Source organism: Dama dama, chromosome 18 (genome assembly GCF_033118175.1).
Source record: "Dama dama isolate Ldn47 chromosome 18, ASM3311817v1, whole genome shotgun sequence".
Lineage (NCBI taxonomy): Eukaryota > Metazoa > Chordata > Mammalia > Artiodactyla > Cervidae > Dama > Dama dama.
The window spans coordinates 35,222,435-35,244,480 of NC_083698.1; the positions used below are offsets into that span (position 1 = coordinate 35,222,435).

At 33.9% G+C, this 22,046-nt stretch overlaps 1 protein-coding gene across 1 annotated transcript in view; it reads left to right on the forward strand.

Moving 5' to 3' along the window:
* SEMA3E (semaphorin 3E) overlaps positions 1-22,046 on the forward strand; it is a 271,880-nt gene that overhangs the window by 207,427 nt on the left and 42,407 nt on the right. The window contains exons 5-9 of the mRNA XM_061165134.1: positions 4,535-4,628; positions 15,767-15,886; positions 16,948-17,090; positions 18,136-18,250; positions 18,804-18,873. Coding sequence (XP_061021117.1) covers positions 4,535-4,628; positions 15,767-15,886; positions 16,948-17,090; positions 18,136-18,250; positions 18,804-18,873 — 542 coding nt within the window. The remainder of the gene's footprint in view (positions 1-4,534; positions 4,629-15,766; positions 15,887-16,947; positions 17,091-18,135; positions 18,251-18,803; positions 18,874-22,046) is intronic.

The following is a 22,046-nucleotide window of genomic DNA, read 5'->3' on the forward strand; positions in this document are numbered from 1 at the left end:
TCTCAGCTTTCTTCATAGTCTAACTCTCACATCCATACATGACTACTGGAAAAAACCATAGCCTTGACTAGATGGACCTTTGTTGGCAAAGTAATGTCTTTACTTTTTAATATGTGGGGTGAAAAACAACAAATTATGGAATATATGAATTTTTCAGCTTTATTGAGATCTAATTGACAAAAAAATTGCCAGATGTTTAACATTACATCTGAAGCAACTTAGCATGCACACACACATGATGATTTGATATATGTGTACATTGAGACTACAAATTTCAAAAAATTAGAATGATAGATATGTTTGTCCTTTAAGCTATTCAAGAATGTGGATTTTTAATATTGCTGTGAGAAGCAGGCAAAAAGATTTAATTTATAATGTGTTCAGGTAGCTTTAGGTGTTAATCAAATTAATTAGAGAGAGAGATTTGAAGAATTCTGGAGAAAGTCAGAAAGGGTTCAGTTAAGCTACATCTGAGTGAATTTGAGGTGTAGATCTCTGAGAATATATGAGCATTTAATATTTGGTATTCCATTTTCAAATTTGAAGTTTCATAAAAGAGTTATATCCTTTTACAGATTCAGATAGATTTTATGTATTGCACAGAATTGTGCTTCATGCATCCTGGGTTCCACTTATTTGTTTTCAGAATGTTAGGGTTATATGATTTTGTGAATATAGTTTCTGCTTGATTTAGTTTACTTCTCTTGACTGATGAAGATACTGCTCTGTTAGATATTTGATATCTCAGAAACATGCTGAAATTCACAAATCAATATTGGCTTCAGAAGACTAGATTATGATTTCTAGTTTTAAAAATCTGTGACTTTTCTAAGATTGTGACTTTATTTCCTTCATTTAACTCAGTAGTTCTTTAAAATAGAAGATTCTCTTGATCTTAGCACTCTTACAGTTTGCATTTTCTGTTTCACTCACTTGATAGTTTAAATTTAAATGAATTTGTTGTAATTCCTTGAGTAAATAAGGAATATATTTGTTTTTCTCTTGCAGTTTTAATTTTAATGTTTAGGATATTTGTATCCACTAGATAAATTCGCTTCATCAGTCATTAGAGACAAAAAAAAATTGAGCATCACAGAATGTTGAAGCTATAGAGAGTCTTGATTTAAGAAAGCCTTTTAGTATATTTCTTCAGCTGCTTTCTGTGACCAAGCATTTGGACATTTGACTATATTAGAATAAGTATAGTATGTATACCCTACCTGTTTTTTTACCAAGTATTTACCAATACAAGGTAGCAGTCACTAAAGGGGTATCAAGTATTATATTCATAAGCTTAATCACTCCCTCCTCCATATAATGCTTTGGATCTGTTTTACAAATGTAGATGAAACCCTTTCAACATAAGTGTTAGTTTGGCAGACCAGTAATTCTATCTTATTTCAACAAATATTTTCTTTTCATGTCATTGCAAATCTATCATCTGTGGGAAGTGAACACAAAAATGTCTCAAGTTACTTACGGCCATTCCTGCTCTCTACCGATTATGTGAAGTATCTAAATTGGTCAACTTTTTTTGGCTTAAAATATCAATTTAGTCATACCTCTATGACTAAAAGGGGCATTTGGAGGCCACTTTTGTTCCATAGTGGTGGTTGTTCAGTCGCTAAGTTGTGTCTGACTCTTTGCGATGCCATGGACTCCAGCCCTCCAGCTTCTGTGTTCTTCATAAATAATCTCCCTTAGTTTCCTCAAACTCACGTCCATTGAGTCAGTGATGCCATCCAATCATTTATCCTCTGTGGTCCCTTTCTTCTCCTGCCCTCATCCTTCGCAGCATCAGGGTCTTTTCCAATGTGTCAGCTCTTTACATCAGGTGGACAAAGTATTGGAGCTTCAGCATCAGTCCTTCTAGTGAATATTCAGGATTGATTTCCTTTAGGATTGACCGGTTTGATCTCTTTGCTGTCCAAGGGACTCTGAAGAGTCTTTTCCAGCACCACAATTTGAAAGATCAGTTCTTTGGCGCTCAGCCTTCTCCATGGTCCAACTCTCACATCCATACATGACTACTGAAAAAATGATAGCTTTGACTACACAGACCTTTGTTAGCAAAACAATGTCTCTGCTTTTTAATAAAGACTAAATTTGTCATAGCTTTCCTTCCAGGCAGCAAGCATCTTTTTGAATGTTGAGTTTTAAGCCAGGTCTTTCATTCTACTTTTTCACCCTCATCAAGAAGCTCTTTAATTCCTCTTGGCTTTCTGCCAATAGAGTAGTGTCATCTGCATATCTGAGATTGTTGATAAATCTCCCAGCCTCTTGATTCCAGCTTGTTAGTCATCCAACCTGCATTTTGCATGATGTACTCTGCATATAAGTTAAATAAACAGGTTGGTAGTACACAGCCTTGACATACTCTTTATCACAGTTTTTAACCAGTCCATCGTTCCATGTCCTGTTCTAACTGTTGCTTCTTGCCCTGCGTACAGGTTTCTCAGGGGATAAGTAAGGTGTTCTGGTATTCCCATCACTTTAAGAATTTTCCACAGTTTGTTGTGATTCATACAGTCAAAGGCTTTAACCAAGTAAATGAAGTAGAAGTAGATGTTTTTTTCTGGAATTCTCTTGCTTTCTCTATGATCCAACAGATATTGGCAATTTGATCTCTGATCCCTCTGCCTTTTCTGAATCCTGCTTGTATATTTGGAAGTTCTCAGTTCACATACTGCTGAAGCCTAGCCTGATGGATCTTGAGCATTACCTCGCTAGCATATGAAATGAGCACAATTGTGCAATAGTTTGAACATTCTTTGGCATTGCCCTTCCTTAGGATTGGAATAAAAACTAACCTTTTCCAGTCCCGTGGCCGCTGTTGAGTTTTCCAGATTTGCTGACGTATTGAGTATAGCACATTAACAACATCGCCTTTTAGCATTTGAAACAGCTCAGCTGGAATTCCATTACCTGCACTAGCTTTGTTCACGATAATGCTTCCTTAGGCCCACTTTACTTCACGCCAGAGAATGTCTGGCTCTAGGTGAGTGACCACACCATTGTGGTTATCTGAGTCATTAAGACTTTTTTGTATATCTCTTCTGTGTATTCTTGCCACCTCTCTTAATCTCTTCTTAGCCATTTCTGTCCTTTATTTGCCCATGCTTGCATGAAATGCTCCCTTGGTATCTCCAGTTTTCTTGAAGAGATCTCTAGTCTTTTCCATTGTTCTGTTTTCCTTTATTTCTTTGCATTGTTCACTGTCTCCTTGCTGTTCTCTGGAATCTGCCTTTGGTTGGGTATGGCTTTCCCTTTCTCCTTTGCCTTTCACTTCTCTTTTCTCAGCTGTTTGTAAGACCTTCTCTCAGACAACCATTTTGCCTTCTTGTATTTCTTTGTTCTATAGACTATGGTTCATTTCCAAAGACAAGACAAGAAGTTTATAGGGGTCAGGTGATCTCTGCACTTACTAGAAAAGCCTTGGAATGGCAGGATCAATGACTTTAGGATATCAGAGAGAAAGAGAAAAGTTGAAAAAGAACAACAAGAAAAGGACAGGATAGATAATGTGGAGTAAATGAGCTGGTTATTGGGAAGTCAAGATGGAATTGTAGAAAAGTGTATGCAACCTTCACAGGGTCCTCAGAACTTTGGATTGTGTACAGATTCATGATTTATAGATGAGCAGGGCTATTTATAGATGCTGCAGTGGGCAGTATTGGCAACATTCTATTTCAAGGTAGTTTTTCCCCTACAAAATTTTATATATTGACTTTTATTGTCACTTTGCCAAACTACATTTTTTTAAACTGAAGCCACTTATGGCACACTTAATGAAAATTAATTTTAGAAATACTCATTAATGAGAATTTTGAAATCTGAGAACACTTAGGAAAAGTCCTGTAGTTATGCAGTTGCACTAGGAACCAATAAAGTAGTAATTTTCTAGAATATATTTATTTTCAGTATCTCATTTGTGTGAAAACATACTGAAATATTGTTTATAATGTGGCATCAACTTCCATATATATATATCCCAGTGATTATGTAGTAATCATTCTCTAAATTATTAAATATTACATGTCTATGCAAAGAGAATGTGATAAGGAATAAAAATGATTGAAAATAGATATTCCAAATTGTTGACAGAACATGTTATATTCTTTTAGAGATTATTCAGAAAAATCAATAATGGCTTTTGTGAAATAAAAGCCCATTTCCATGTTTATCAATGAGTCTCCTTTTTGCTAACCTTTTCTTCCCCCCATCAAGTCTCCATTTATTTGGATTATTTAACTGACATCTCAACATAGCTAATACTGTGTGATGAAATGATAAACATTGTGAATTTCAGCACCTGCATCCTTTTTGAGAGGAGTGAGGAAACCACATGGGCCTTAAAATGCACATATTTATTTATAAAATCCAATTTGTTCCTGAATTCCTTGATGTTTCTCACTGGAGCCTTATTTAAGTACTTGTTTTGTAAATAATCAATGTTGAATATATTTTCTTCTGAGAAATTAGCTTCTTATTAAAGTTGGCAGATACATAATGGTTTTTCTGGTTTTCTGGACAGGCTCCCCTTTTTCACCTGGAATCGCACAGATCTGAGAGAGGAAGGGGCAGATGTCCCTTTGATCCCAGCTCCTCCTTCATCTCCACTTTAATAGGTAAATTTCATGGCTGCAGACATCAGGTGGTATCATTGATTATGAAACTTCAGTTCGAGTCTTTGGTATTCCTTCATATACATTGCTGTGTCGTATCTATTTATTGGTTCTGGGAGCAAGGATATTAATTTTCGAGCCATGCTCACTTGAGCCAGCTTTACCCATGTAAGTACAGTGCTATGAAGTTACAGGGTATGTCATCCAGAAAACTCAAATTGTCAATACCTAATAGAAGGTGCTTTGTATTATCATTTATTGTTCACAAAATACAATTATGTAAATACTTTATAAAAATATAGCTAGAGAAACTAAACTATTTTAACATGTGTCTATTCTTTCTGTTTTAATTATTCTTTATGGGAACTTCTAATAGTCTTTTCCTGATGCCTTTCTCTGTATCAGTAGAATTCAGCAGAAAGTCATCTCAATTTAGAACTTGAGTCACTTATTTAGATTCCTGTTTTTTAAAATGTAAGCCATAGAGGTTGACTGACTCAAACTGTGTCCGCATTGGAATAATAGAACAAACTGGCCATGTCAGATCTGGTTTTCAATTGGCTTTCAGTTAAATTAGATGAGATTCATGAAAACCTCACTTAAATCTCAGAATAAGACTTTTTCTTTCCCCACTGATGAATCATCAAAATATGATCAATCAATGCTTGATTTAGAGTTGATGCAAATGTTCCTGGATATTCTAGAGACAACACATTCCCTGAGTTTATTCCAGACAGTTGATTCTGATTGGCCTTGCACCCCATTCCCCCTGCCCCACCATGCCTATCATGGTACTCAGGTCCAAATAAGCACAGCTTTTATATATATGTATATTTACTTGTAGAACAAAAATCTTGTTAGCTTTAATCAGTAGGGACATTTAATTTACTTCAGTTTCATAATTTGAAAGACCTGTTAATGAGAATTTCACAAAGTAATTATTTCTTCAGGATCTTTAATAAAGAGGTATTTTTAAAGAATATAAAATTTTAAAGAAAATACTAAGATATCCTGAGTTCCTTGACTTAACTGTGTGTGTGTGTGTGTGTGTGTGTGTGTGTGTATAAACACAGTATGAAGAAGGGAGATTTTAAATATGGGAATAGAGTTGTTTAAGTCAGTTTGGACTTAGTTGGAATCAAGCCTTAAGAGTTCCACTTTTGGAGAATGCCAAATTTCTAACAAGTGTTAGAAATTCTTAGTAGGTTGGCAGCATATGAATTAAAATATATGCATTTGATAGACTCATAAAATTTTTCAAATGTTTCTATTGATTTTTATAACTTCATAGACTTAAAATTTGAATATGTCTGGAAGAATGAGACTGTCTTATCTTTCTTTTACCATACACTATATCGCACAGAAGAGTCTCCTATGAATATTCTTGTTTAGTTGCTGACTCTTGTGACCCTCATGGACTGTGGCTTGCCCGGCTCCTCTGTCCATAGGATTTCTGAATGAAATATAAGTGTTCTTAAACAAACAAACCAAAAACAAATTAGGGGATAGCATTCATAGAACCTTATAAAAGGTATTGAAAGTCAAAAATTACACAGTAGGCACTCCTTCTCTGGTAAAATCCTAAGACAATTAGAACACCATTTATTTTTAACATTTTTTTACATGGTTAAAAGTAACTTTTTTTAGCCATCCCACCACTCTCCACTCAGCCTTTCTGGAGCTTGTTTACGTGTGAAACCAGAAATTTAAAACTGAATTTTTTAAGAGGGGAAATATTACTGGAGGGACATATCCAAGTGAGTTTCATTGGACTTCCAAATCGAATTACACTATGCTAAAATGTGAAGTGTTTGCCATCTGGGTGACTGTTTCACTTATTTAGAAGAAAAATCAAATCTTGAGAGTCCTCCAAGCTAAACACAAAAGCTATAGAATAATCCCTCCAAAGAGAAGAAATAAAAATATAATTCTTCTAATTTATCCACTAGCTTTCATCTCAAAGTACCTTTGAGAGATCATTCACTTACTGTGGATATGCAGCAGCCACTGGGATGGAAATCTGATAACCTTTGTGAGCCAGCAACTCTTTAAAAGACAGGAAGTAGAAATAATTCACTCAAATGAAAAAGCAGCAGGAATTTGAGTTGGAAAAAATGGAGCTACCTGAGATGGAAATTGGCAGTCTCGGTGTAGCTTACTCTTGACAGGGAAAGAATGCATTAATGTGGTATTTTATGACCACATATGTTCTCTACTGTTGGGTTAAGACAGGACTTCAGCAAAAAGGTGACCATGGTTAGACCATTTCTGCTTCTGTGTTAATTATAGGTCACACTTAACTTTTAGTGCCTGTCCACATTAAGATTCGCTTTCATGATTTAAAAAAGAGAAAAAACTCTGTAACTGTACTTATAAAACTAACAAGGCCCTGAAAGAAAAAACATGCTCACGAATTATAATTTCTAATAATATGTTAATTTTAGATACAGATTTCATTTTATTTAACTTAAATTCAGCTGACTAAATGGAGTAAAAGCTTACTGAAAAGCCAAATAAGAAATAAGCATTATTAGCTAGGTGATAGACAAGTTAATGAACATTTTATTAAATTTACAGTCTAATTTAGAATGGAAACGTTAGTAACTGAAAACGATTCTGTGTGAAGCAAGATTTAAAGAGTAAAACAAGCTCCTTATTGAGCCGTGTTCTGTATGTTCAGAAGCCAATCAAGATGAAATCATACATTAATTAGACTTTCTTTTTAAACCCTACTTTGTATTAGCATAATTTATCATGGTGGCATTATAAATTCATATCACAGGTGCAATATTTCTATATGTTTAGCCACATTTCCCCCCTACTGTAATCACTAATATTACATATCAGTTCAGTTCAGTAGCTCAGTCATGTCCGACTCTTTGCAACCCCATGAATCGCAGCATGCCAGGCCTTCCTGTCCATCACCAACTCCCGGAGTTTATTCAAACTCATGTCCATGGAGTTGGTGATGCCATCCAGCCATCTCATCCTCTGTCATCCCCTTCTCCTCCTGCCCCAATCCCTAATTATGACCAACCTAGACAGCATATTAAAAAGCAGAGACATCACTTTGCCAACAAAAGTCCATCTAGTCAAGGCTATGGTTTTTCCAGTGGTCATGTATGGTTGTGAGAGTTGGACTGTGAAGAAGGCTGAGCACCAAAGAATTGATGCTTTTGAACTGTGGTGTTGGAGAAGACTCTTGAGTGTCCCTTGGACTGCAAGGAGATCCAACCAGTCCATCCTGAAGGAGATCAGTCCTGGGTGTTCATTGGAAGGACTGATGCTGAAGCTGAAACTCCAATACTTTGGCCACCTCATGCGAAGAGTTGACTCATTGGAAAATATTGCATATAAAAGGGTCTTAAATAAATATCTGAAGAAGGTAAGGCATTGCAATCTGGTTTTAAAAATAGTTCGTTGAAACAGTGAATTACTTAGTAAATTGAATTGCTGTATTACTTGTCTGTACCTTTTGAATCAAGCAAAGATACTGAGAACTTACCTTGTCACTAAAAATTATTAGGTTTGCTGGGTGGCCAACCAAAATTCAGGAAATATTTTCTTTGTGTCATATGTCATTTTCGTCAGGAAGTAAAACTATTAGCTGGCTTCTCTTTTTTTTTTTTGCGTCAGTTTAAATTTGATGTAACATTGCAATATTCTCTTTATTAAGTAACTTTGGGATTTCTTTGATAGTTTGTCCACTCAATTCTATTGCTGTTTTTTTTTTTAAAGAAAAAAAAAAACAACGTTTCATTCTGACTCAGATTTTTGTTGCCAATTCTAGGTGTAATTTAATACATACCATACTTGAAGTGCCTAAAGTATGCTAATGTACATGTTGCTAATGTTTGGGGGAGAACCACTTTGATTTGTCAGGTACCTTTTCACGCTTTGCTTTTGAAAGTGTTTGCTTTTTTGTTAGAATTTTTTAGGATACTTTCAAGTTAAAGACTTACAAATTTTTATATCAACAAATAATCATGAATGAGATATTTCACAGTCTCTGAAATTTTCTTTCCACACTTTTTACGTCCCATGTTACATTTTTCAGCAAATAAGATTATACAAGTTTATAGCTACTGAGATTTTCATCCTGCACTTTTGTTTTATCATGAGACCTTTGTGAATATATCCCCTCATTACAAATTCTGTAAACTAAAGGTCAATGTTGATTGAAGGAAGGGGAGTCAGAATTCACTCAGGGAGAATTTAAGTGATTATTTCAAGCTCTTAATATTATTAAAACATTTTTTATAAATAAATGCTTCTATTTGATTAACTATATATTCAGGGTAGAATTATAAATGAATAGTTCTGGCACAAAATAGGACTTCATAAATATTAGAAAAATAAATGAAATCATCGAGATGAAGGTAAAATATAAGTCTTTATGATTACAACCTCTATAAACATAGTAAGTGAATGTGCTGATTCATTTCTTGAATTCGACCAAACTGTGTAGAAATCCATTTCCTTACCATGTTCCTGTCTCTGTCCCTAAAGAGTGTCTGTAATTTTTAATCCAAGACTACTGTGCTCTCTCATTTGGTTGAATGCCAAGCATCCACAGGCTGACTGTTGCTTCTGGACATCGCTACTGGTTGCTAAAGGGCTATTTAACGACTTGGTTATGCTTTCCTCAAAACAAACAAAAAATCAAAAATGATAGGAGAAGAATAATGTCATGTTCAATTCCCCACTGACGTTCTTCCCCTTAGAAATCTAGTTTGACCATGCTGGCATCAGTGTCATTGGCTTGCCACCAAGGAAACTCGCAGTATTGTCACAGATGCCAGAAAATGCAAATAAACAGATTCTAAACACATTTTTCTTTTTCCTTCATGCCACAGAAACAACCTTCTTAACACTGATAGCTAATGTTGTTTGCTAAAGCAAAATCAAAGAAAAAGTCCAAACAACAACTAAGTAACTAATAAAAGGATCTGCCTTTTCTGATTTCTTTTCAGTGTTCTGTGCAGATTGTGTGAATTGGGAGGTTGGAATCTATAGACCATTCTTACCAATGCTCATCCTTCCAGATGCATTTTGTTGGTAGTTATGCATGTCACAGTCACTCTGTGAAATAGTGCCTCTAAAATAGAATGATTTTCTAATAAAATGATAAAGTTCAATTATAAAATGATACAGTTAAGTCTGTCTCTAGCCATGTCTTTTTCATAAGGCAAGTAGGTTTCACAAATTATGCAGATCTGTTTACAACATAAATAGGAGAAATGCTTGAGCAAGAATTAAGAAAATGAGGACATGAAAAACTACTGTGAATTTTTCTCACTAAACAATTAAAAACCTATATTTACAACATGGTGAGTAAAAACTCTGATTAGTAATACTGTCTTTGAACTAAGCTCTTGATAAGTTTGATAAAATATTAAGGGAATGAAGTATGTTTCACTAAAACTTCAATTAGAGTTTGTATTGTAAAAAAGGAGCTGTGTAGAAAAGTATTTTAATTATGCATTTTAACTTAGAATTATTTGCAATGAATTTGTTTTTGTATTTTTCCAGCTCAAATGATATTGTTCTTTTCTTTCTTACAAACAGTTATTTGTAGACACAGTCTTTGGGGCCGAAAGTTTTAGGAACAGATACTAGAAGAAAATAGAGTCTCTGTGTTCATAAATTAAAACCGTTAAATAACAAGGTTCTTGAGGAACAAAAATGCAGTGTTATTCATGTAAAGGCTAATAGGTTTTTCTTTCTTTTGCTCTATTTTCCCTGAAGCATTTTTGAAAAATCAGTATTTCATCCTGAGGTTTTCTTTAAATTGCTTTTCATAGTTTTCATAAACTAAAAATTTTAGATATATTCTCTTGCTAATTAATATGCCATTCTTTGGTTCAACAAATGCTTACTGAGCATCTTCTGTGTTCTAGGCACTGTGTAAGATATTGATGACAAAAGAATATAGCAACATCAAGAAGTCTGCAGTCTAGTGAGAAACAATGTCAAACACAGGAGACAAAGTATAGTACTATAAGAAGTATGATAGAAATAGGCATGGGGGCTGTGGAGGTGCTGGGAACTACTAAAGTAACACAAGTTTGGTCCGGGAAGATTTCATTTACCTGGGCCATGGCCAGATAAATGGGGAGTAAAGACGGAAGCAGGGAGGTAGAGATTCCAGGCAAAAAACAAACAAATGAAAGGGCAGCAGAGAGAAGAGGGGACTTCCTAAGTGGTTCAGTGGGTAAAGAATCTGCCTGCAATGCAGAAGATATGAGTTCGATGCCTGGGTCAGGAAGATTCCCCTGGAGGAGGGCACGGCAACCTACTCCATCCGGTATTCTTGCTTGGAGAGTCTCATGGACAGAGAAGCCTAGCAGCCGGCTGAAGTCCATGGGTAGCAAAGAGTCTTATAGAACTGAAGCGACTTAGCACTCACACACAGAGAAGCATGACAACCTCAGGAAATCACTCGTACATCTATCTAATTCTCCAAATGACTGAGGCAGTGAGATTCTGAACAGTTGGCCACAAATTGCAGATTTAGGGCTGGGGGCTTAGTTTGCCAGGTTTCCAGTGCAGAACTGTTTCCACTCTTATCCTGTCTGTACACAGAGACTATTGTTGAACATGACAATGATAAGTTACATTCACCTGTCAAAATACCCTGCAGATGTGTTTTATTTTTTAATTATAACCACACTTGACCAACTAAGATTAACATAGCATCAGTTACCATCAGAAATCAGTGTTATAACAATGAAAAATAATACATGGCTCACAAATTAAGTTGGTTATTTGTATTCAGAATGTCAAAATAAATGCCAGTTAAATGTATGGCCAAGTTCATACGCTTATTAAATGTCTCCATAGACACAGAAAACTAAAAGTTTGAGTAGTTCTGTTCTTCTCATTGAAGCTCTAAAACATATTTTACTATTTGTATTAAACATTTTTCTTTTTAATCCATGAAGGTTTGAATTATCCAGATACTATTTGTATGCTCTATAAAATAGCAGAATATTGATTCATAAATTTTCTCTATACCAAACGGTTATGATTTTTAAGTTTTCAGCTAGAAATTGTATAGTTAACATAAATAGTATCAATATTTATAATAATATTGAGTTTTTTGCTCATTTAATTACTATTAGTTAACATTTGTGCCTAAAGCTTTATTCTAATTTATTATTTTTCATCAAAGTGTTCATATTTTCTTGGGAAAGTATTTTACCAAAAATCATTATTATCTGTTACTATGAGTTTATTTTGTTCTTCAGAGTGATAATATAATGTGAAAGGAGAATCTTTCCATTCTGAGGAAAATCTAATGTTTCTAACAGAAACACATTTGTTTCAGTTTATATAGCATATAGTTTTTAGCACCTGTCTAGCTTCTTTGAAGTTTAAATCATACAGTTCATATTGTGTTATTTGAATTGTTCACAAGCCATTTTCTTTTATCTGAATACAAAAAGGGAAATTGTTTAAAATTGGTAATAGATCATCCATCTTTTCCGTTTTGCAGATAACCTGCCCTCTGTATGTATGTGTGCATATACACACACACACACACACACACACACACACACACACACACACACACACACACACACACACACACACACACACACACACACGTACATATACACACACATTTGGTATCATATGGCTCCATCTAGTGGCTTCATGTGAAACTTATCTGTTAAATTTATAGAATTGATTAAAACGAGGATTAATAGAACTTGGAAACAGTGTTCAAATTGGGATAAGTGCAACAAAATTGATGTGCAATAAAATAAAGATTATTTTCCATAATATTTTCACATATAAAAATTCTATAAATATTTTAGGAAATTAAAGTACATTAAAATCTTATGAAGTATAAAACTGTTGTGATTTTAAAGAAAAAAAAATTTGGGGTGCCTATTATGCATTAAACATTCACTCAGGCCATATTAGAAAAATAAGTTCTGTTTAGAACAGTTTTACAAAATGACCTTTATAGTTTGTTATTATTTATTGAAGTATAGTTGATTTATACACATGTATACGTTCTTATTCAGATTCTTTTCCATTATGAGTTATTACAAAATACTGTTTATAGTTCCCTGTGTTGTACAGTAGATCCTTGCTGTTTATTTTGAATATAGTAATGTGTGTCTGTTAATCCCACATTTATCCCACATTTATCCCATATTCCCAATTTATCCCACACCTCTTTCCCCTTTGGTAACTATAAATTTGTTTTCTATGTCTGTGGGTCTATTTCTGTGTATAAATAAGTTCATTTGTATCATTTTATTTTTAGGTTCCACATATAAATGGTATCATATGATATTTATCTGTGTCCAACTTACTTCACTTTGTATGAAAATCTCTTAAGTTCATCCATATGAAGTGGCCTTTATATTTTATGTGGAAGCTATAATAGTTTTTAAAAATTTCAGAAAAACCCTTGCTCTGGTGGTTCAGTAGTCAGTTAGCTTTTTTATGGGTCAGCTCACTCATTTATTCCATAGAGATGATGTTCCCCAAAGCCTTTTAATGAATTCAGCATGACTCTCTTTTATCTGTGTTCAAGTAGTGCAGGAATCCCATGGTTCATATCTCTAACCACTGAATGCATTTTATCTCAAAATATTCTTTTTCCACATATGGATATGAAAATTCTAGTGAAGATAACACTGATTGAATTTGATACAAATTATGTTCTTCCTCCCACCCTTTCTAGTTCCAAAGAACTTGCTTACACATGAGTTCTGATATAATTCTTTTCTACCAAATTATATTTCTTTGTATCTACAAAGCATCTTTATTTTTTAGCTTTTGTTATTTTTCTTATTATACTTCTCACTTAGCATACATTGAATATATGGGATTAATTCAGAAAATACAGCTCATTTTTAAGTTTGTTGTCTTGAAAATTTTCAAATACAAAGAAAAATTGAGAGAGGAGTAAAAATTTATGCCATTTACCTTGATTCACCAACTGTTAATATTCTACCACATTTGCTTCTGTCTCTCCTGTCTCTCTCTTTCTCTTATATAATATAATATAACATAATATTATGTATGTATATAGTTTAAAAGTGAATTCCTTTGTGGGAAACCTGAGTTTTATTTGATTGTGTCCTGATATAATTTTAAAGTATCCATAGGGGATTTTGTGAACCAAACAAACAAAACCATTTATGGCTTTACTCACGTTTTTGTGAATGAAGACTAGTTTACTATAACATTTATAAAAACTTATTCTTCTTGTAAGTTTTAAAATTCAACTTATATATCAGTTTTCTTTTTCTAAATCTAGTATGATAAAAGCAAGAATCTTTACTTTTAAAAAAATTTAATTTTTTGGCCATGCCCCACAGCATGTGGGATCTTAGTTTCCCAAACAAGGATCAAACCTGCACCGCCTGCTTTGGAAACACAGAGTCATAACCCTGGACAGCCATGGGAGTCCCTCATCTTTATTTTTAAACCTCCTTGCAGTGTGTCCTATTTGCAACTCAGTTGATTACTTTCTCAAATTTGAAACCATAGAAATATATTTATTCTGTTCAAATTTTTTAAAGTTTTAAAGAATTTAAAGAATTTTAGAGAAAATTCTTTATACATACTGAACCAATTTTAAATATAGCAAATAAAGTTTATAAATATGACACTCAACTTTTCTTAAATTCTGTGAAAACTTGGTCACATTTTTATACCTGTAGCTTTAATAGTTCTAACTCTAAAATGAGTATACAACTAACTTTATTAAATTGGAAGTATGATTAATTTGAATTATCTTAAACTTAAAAACACTTTAAATAGCATGTGGACACATTCCAAATTTAACAGAAAAACATTCATACTTTGAGTTTAGTATACTTATTATCTCTATATTTTAAAACCTGAACAGAGTTACATGATGCTCATGAAGGAAGTAATTTTATCACCCTAAATGGAGGTTGTTGTCTCCAGTGATCTGTTGCTATCATTTCATGGCCAGAGATTTTTGCCCAAGACAAAATTCGAGCTGCATATGCCCATGACAATCATTCTGGCCTCAGTTGAAGGGCACAGTCATTATCTTCTGTTGTCAATTTGACAAAAGAGGACTTCACATCCCTGTGCTTGAGAGGTTTTGACCTTTCAAAAAATTTTATCTTTTTTTTTCCCTCTGTTAATTTATTTTTCTCTATTGCTATTTTAAATTTAAAGCTATTTTAAGCTATTTAAAGCTATTTTAATGTCTTTTTTTCAGGCTTGTCCCAAAGACATACAGTCATTTTTTGAGATCCTGCATATATTTGTGTATTTCTTGGCCTGATTTAAGTCTGTGACCTTCACCACATGTTACAGCTAGCTTTATTCATTCTGTTGACTGCCCGATTAAATCACAAACTCTTTCTATCATCTCTATCTAAATGAGCCACACACTTAAAAATTAAATGACAACTAATTAAATTATATACTACTTTGTCGGACTTAGTGGTTCCTGCACTAAAGTCATGTTACTGGAGGCAATTTCTTACTACAAGAAGTATTTGAATTAACTGAGTCACACATAATACCAACACTAATACCCTGATGATATGGAAATTGAAAGAAGTTTATTAAAATACCATAAAGTCAGCCTATTTATCAACTGATCATATAGGTTTTAGCATATGCCCCTGCTCTTCTAAATGCTTTTGGTGTTCCTATTTGTAAATGTGGAAACTGAGGCCAAAAGGTTAAACAACTTGTCCAAGGTCACACTTCTAGTAAGTGGTAGTGTCGTGATTCAAACCCTGGCTGTCTGACTGCACCACTCCTGCTCTGTACTGTAGCGTTGATTTTCTAAGGCCATATACATGGTAAACCTGGATATGTTTATTGCAGTTGTGGTTTTATACATTGTCATCGGGCTTCCCTGGTAGCTCAGCTGGTATAGAATCCACCTGCAAAGCGGGAGATCTGGGTTCAATCCCTGGGTTGGGAAGATCCTCTGGGGGAGGGATTGGCAACCCATTCCAGTATTCTTGCCTAGAGAATCCCCATGGACAGAGAAGCCTGGCAGACTACAGTCCATGGGGTCTCAAAGAGTCAGACATGACTGAGTGACTAAGCACGGGACAGCATAACATGTTGTCATCAGACCCAGAGACACTCACGGCTCTTTAACTGATGTTTTCATGCAGGTAGCGAATTGTTTGCTGGACTCTACAGTGACTATTGGGGCAGAGATGCTGCCATCTTCAGGAGCCTGGGCCGACTGGCTCAGATCCGCACTGAGCATGATGATGAGCGCCTGTTGAAAGGTGGGGTCGAGAAGAAAAGTTTATGACTCAGAACTGAAAAGCAAGTCCAGAGCTGATGGGAAACTTGCCATTTTGATAATGATAACAATACAAATGTAATTTATAGGTTTTGCAAATTTCTCCTTTTTTTCTTAGCAATATTCCCAAATTAAAATATTATATGATATATGCATATCATTTTATATAAAAATTGATCAGCTTTATAATAAAACCAAATTACTCTCAGAGCAATACTTACAAATCAGGATTTTAATGAACAAAGCAAATGTATGCAGAATGAAAACCCCTTTCATCCAATAAGTTGTTGTCTCTTGTCAGTTGGTATAATTTTGCATGAATTGATTGCTTTTCTTTGCTTGTTTAACAGAATCACATTGTACTTTAGAGACAAATAAAATTCTAGGAACATCACTAGGCATTTATTTGCATAGAATTCTTTGTAAGAAGTCATGTTTATATTTTGGCACATTGGTATATCTAAGAACTAAAATAATTTTATAGTGAGTAGTTTCATTATTTTCAACCTTTTTATTAAGCTTTAGAGTGCATAGTCATTATTGCCAGCATTTTGTCATTAAAATATTTGACATTCTGTATCAGTCAAAAGTCATTCACTCAGATCCATTCGATTAGAAATACAAAAACTTAAAGTGAATTTTCCACCTTAAAATTAAAATGATCTTCCATGAGCTGTACTAGTAGACAATTTATGAGTTAAAAAAAAGTAATGATAGACTTCTTTACTAAAATATTTTTCATATATTTATATTGACTTTATATGGATAGAGAGACAGATAGGAAATTTGTACAGAGTATCATCATGTTGCTCTTAACCTATTCTTTTTTGAATTCAAGTCTCTAGTGTATGTTGTTTGAAATCAGATTATTTTCCTCCCGGACTCAGTTAAATTTTAAATCCTCTAACACTTCCGTAAAACTGTTGATTTGCAGAGAACATGGAGATATCTACATGATATTAAAAGTTAGTACAAAATGTCAAGGAAATATTTTAAGTTTGTTGTAATAACTATTACATTTTCTTCTATTTTTTACTTATCTAGAACCAAAATTTGTAGGTTCTTATATGATCCCTGACAATGAAGACCGAGATGACAACAAAGTGTATTTCTTTTTCACGGAGAAGGCCCTGGAGGCAGAAAACAGTGCTCATGCAATTTATACCAGAGTGGGGCGACTCTGTGTGGTGAGGACTGTTTTCCTCTCTCATTAAGCTTGCTTATCTCACAATTTAATGTCAGGCCTTTGCTCATTTTATAATAGGTTTCTACTTTAAAATGTTTTATAGTATTCTCTTAGGCTCCCTAAAATTGGTATTTAGTGTCTAATCTTTAGACTTCATGTTGACTAAAGTTTAATCTGAAAAGAACTTTGCATTTTGTGTTATCTTCCCCATTTTCAAAGCTCTATTAAGAAGAAATGGTGTATAATTAGGCTATACTTCTTCCCATACAGAAGTTTAAGCTCCATTTTAAAACGTTAATTTCACCAAAATCTTTCTAGTTTCTGTAATCCACATTCTAAATAATTTACATAATTACGTTTCAACAATTCAGATGGTTGATTCTGTAGGGAAAAACATCTATAGTTTGTTGGAATTCAGATAGATGATTTAGTGAATATTCAAAACCAACTGAAGTAGCCTTATATATTGAGAGAATCCTAATAGTATTATAAATGTGAAGTTATTTTGATATTTAAAAAGATACTCAATAAATTTAAGATATTCATATGTACATGTATGGATGTACACACAGACACACATATACACATGTATGTATTTTGTATATGTGTACAAATATATATGCTTGTTGTGTGTATGTATGCATATGTGTTCGTATCATAAGTCTTTTTCCCTAAAAGAAGAAAAAGAGATGTGTCTGTATTTCTGAGATAAGCAGATTATTTATCAATAAAGTAATAGTAAAAGCTACTGTATCATAAAAGTTGCTATTTATTTTGGGGCACCTACTCAACTAACATTGTTTCACACCTGGAAACTGTTTAATGGGCCATTGTGAAATCACACTGACAAGGCAGCATGTGTAAACCTAAAAAAAAGGAAAAGGTTTATGAGGAATTGCATCTTTAATATTATTTGAGGAGTAGACCAAAATTTCTACTTAAGTAAAAAAGGTGTAACTCTTGCCATCTTCATGTTTAATAATACAAAATCCATTGTTGGTAAAAGTTCTCTGGGTCCCCATTGACCTGCTTTTTGTTTTTCACAGAATGATATGGGAGGACAGAGAATCCTGGTGAATAAGTGGAGCACTTTCCTGAAAGCTAGACTGGTTTGCTCAGTACCGGGCATGAATGGGATTGATACATATTTTGATGAATTAGGTAAATGTTATTAGGAGAGTTAAATCTTCCTCTTTGATATGTGTGCTTCTTTGTAAAACCCTCACTGTTTTTAACATGCATAGAAAACTTGCTTTACACCGTCACTGACTTCTAACTTACAGCAAGTTTTTATTCTCATCTCAGCCGGGTCCACAAGTTGGGCCAAAGGAGTTGGAAAAGCAAAAAGACCCCTCCTTTTATTTTAGAGTCAGCACCTCCAGCTCCTTCCTTCAGGCCCAGCTCAAAGTCATCCTCAACAGTTCATCCATCTCACTATGTTGTGATTTGGTCATGGTTGCTTAACTGTATATGGAAATCTATATCATATTATATATAATATGTATATCATATATATATCATATCATGCATGTATCATATTATATATAATATATCATAATATATATAATATCTTATATAATATATATATATATCATATATAAGATATATCTTAAAATATATCATGGATTCTAGACTACTTTATGTCACTGTATTTTCTTCACATGCCTTGAGGGCTAAACATATTAAGTTAATGTAATGATCTTTAATGTTTCAGAGGATGTGTTCTTGCTACATACCAGAGATCATAAGAACCCAGTGATATTTGGACTCTTCAACACTACCAGGTAAGAAATTTATATGGTTAGTCAAAGTGTCATGAAACAAGAGATGCCTCATCCCTTCACAGTGGATGTAATTGAAAATACTATTGATTAATCTGTTATTCTCACTTTCTATACTTTACAAGTCACCAATTTCCCTTCATTCTTCTGTATTTGCAGTTGTACTTTTTTAAAGCCACAATCTCAATCCAAATCCTTATTTCTTTTGGTTTAAAGTACTAGCATCCTCCTCTGCTCAGTATCCTAAGCTCTTCACCCCCAATCTACAACAGAATGACTTTTTTTTTTTCTATACAGTTTTTTGTTTGTTTGCTTGTTTTAAGGTACTAGTTCCATGCTGTAAAGTCTAGGATCATTCTTTCAGTTATCATATACAGTTGTCTGGGTCAGGCTTTCAAGTCTTTCTATCCACTATTCCCCACTTAAGATTGGAAGTTTTTCCTCTAACTTCCCTCAAACTCTGCTTTTGACAAGATAATAACCTGTCAGAATCCCAGTGTCTGGTTTGCCCATCACTATGATTTGCTTTATCTACTTTCTCTTCCAGTACTTGTCGATTACCATCTTCATGAAACACTCCTTGATTCCTTAATCACACAGCATTTGCTCACTTCCTGTCCTCTGGTTGTCCTGCCCCTGTGTGGATTCTTAGAGAACACACGTTTCTGATTTGCCCTCCATGTTTTAAATTTAAATAAACTACTCAAGTTTAGGACTTATGATCTGATATTTTTATGTTTTTGTGTTATGTATCCATTGAAGAGTGCTGGAAAAATGAATCAAAGATCATTTCATGTGTCTGATACGTGGATGAAAATATGTTATTAGAATCAGTTTGAGTTGAAAGTTTATATATATAATTCCCTGCGTGTCTTTCCAAATAAATCAGAGTGGAGATGAGATGGTTAAAATGAGAAATAAAGAATATACTTCAATTCTCTTGATGGGGATAGAAAAATATTACTCAGTTCCTTGTTTGCTTTGCATTGGCCTTGAACATTTATGTTGTCGTGTGTACTTTATTTGCTTAGGATCTCTCCATAAAATTTTGTTTATTAATTTTTATTGGTGTATAATTGCTTTACAATACTTTTTAAGTTTCTACTGTCTAGCAAGGGTTTCCCAGGTGGCTCAGTGGTTTATAAAAGTCCACCTGCCAATGCGGGTCATGTGGGTTCTATCCCTGAATTAGCAAGATCCCCTGGAGAAGGAAATGGCAACCCACTCCAGTATTCTTGTCTGGGAAATCCCATAGACAATGGAGCCTGGGGTCACAAAAGAGTTGGACACATCTTAGCAACTAAACTATAACAACTGTACAGCAAAGTGAATTAGTTATATGTATACATAGATCCCCTCTTTTTAAAATTTCTTTCCCATTTCGATCACCACAGAGCACGGTGTGGAGTTTCCTGTGCAGTACAAGTCTGTTTTCGTCTCTATTTTGTATTTAGATAATGTATATATGCCAATCTCAGCCTCCCAGCTCATCTCCCCTGTCCCCCCACCTTGGTGTTGCATTAAGTTTTTGTTTAGTTTTTCAGCAGGCAATTTCTTATTCTCACTTTGAAAAAAATAATAAAACTCTTTAGATAAGCATCCTGCTGTCCTAAGGGGGCCTTTTCTTTAGCACAGAAACATAGAGACAATTTTGCTATCAGTTATTCCTTGATGCAAGAAGAAGTAGTTAATGTAGACTGATAGTTATCACAGTCTATGGAAAACATTTTTTTTTTACACTTCATCTTCTCTCTAATGCCAGTGAAGAATTTGTACATTGCATGATGATTCCATGGCATTATATGATAAATGTAAGCTATAGAATAGTCATTTTTTAATGAGTTATAGATTTTTTAATGAGTTAGAATGATCAGCTTATAAGCTGTTTTCATAAATGATAGCATAATTGATCTGTCTGAGTTTTCAAAAACAGAACATTATTTTCTTCCATAATTTCAATTTTGGCTGTTCAATATATGCATAATTTTGAGGAAAGGCTTCCCAGGTGTTATCTGACGTAAAGGTTGATATCATAGCATAGTGATCAAAGGTTTACTGCCACGTCAGTTGGAAGACTATCTCTGGTTTTCTCACTGTTGCAGGCATTTCCAATTGCTTCAAGGTGTGTTATAAAATGTGTCAACTGATGTCCTTAGACAGTAACATAACTGCTGTTCTAAGGTGTCTCATACTGTAGGAAATGTTATACTTTTAAAAAACTTTGCATTTTGCAGAGCACTTACACAATCTAATTATTTTAATTCTTACAATAAGGAGGCTAGGGAGGTGTTAGACTTCATTCAGATTATGCCAAATTAAGAAATGTGGCCTAATCTTTAAAACAAATAATTTTAAAATGTTCTTTCACAGAATCTTATTTTAAATACTCACAATAAAAGTTGCTGTAGCTTTATTTTATAAAGAAAGCTCAAACACTGTCTTTATCCAAGATAAGTAGAATATTTATCAAGAAAATAATTTCAACTTCTTCTAGTTCTTCAGGTAAGGAAGCTGAGTTTTGCATAATTTAATTCTTTTCTCAAAATTAATCTGGTGCAGCCCAGTCATCTTGCCACTGTAGCACTGTTTTCAGTGACCTGGAGGGAGTAATACACAGTAAACCAATCAATGTTTGTGTAACAGCCAAGCTCAAGAATGGAACAAAGCCCCTAATTCTCTTTAGACTTTAATTTATTCTTCAAATCATATACACTAATTTGAAAATTTGAATAAAATTTACAACAATATTAACAGCATGGCAAGAAGAGAAACACAGTATACCTGAAAGAGATGCAAGAAGATAAAACCTTCCTCAACTTGGAAATGAATCTTTAAAAATATTAAGACGAAATCTTCCTTAATAAGACATGTAAAACACAAAAGAATATATTTACATATGTGTGTGTGTGTGTGTGTGTGTGTAGTTCATCTGAAACTAACACAGCATTCTAAATCAATTATAGTTCAATTAAAATTTTAAGATTCAACTGGAAAAAAAAATGAAATGACATGACTGCTTTTGTGATTCTAACAATGTCATTTTTAATTTGCTCTAATAAATAGGCAAAAAACAGTAAGTTTGGAGTTTGAATACTTGGAGTATTGTAGTAGATAATATCTCTAGTCTTATACCTAAGAGATTGCAACTCTTTTACCCAAAAGACTTCCTCCTTATC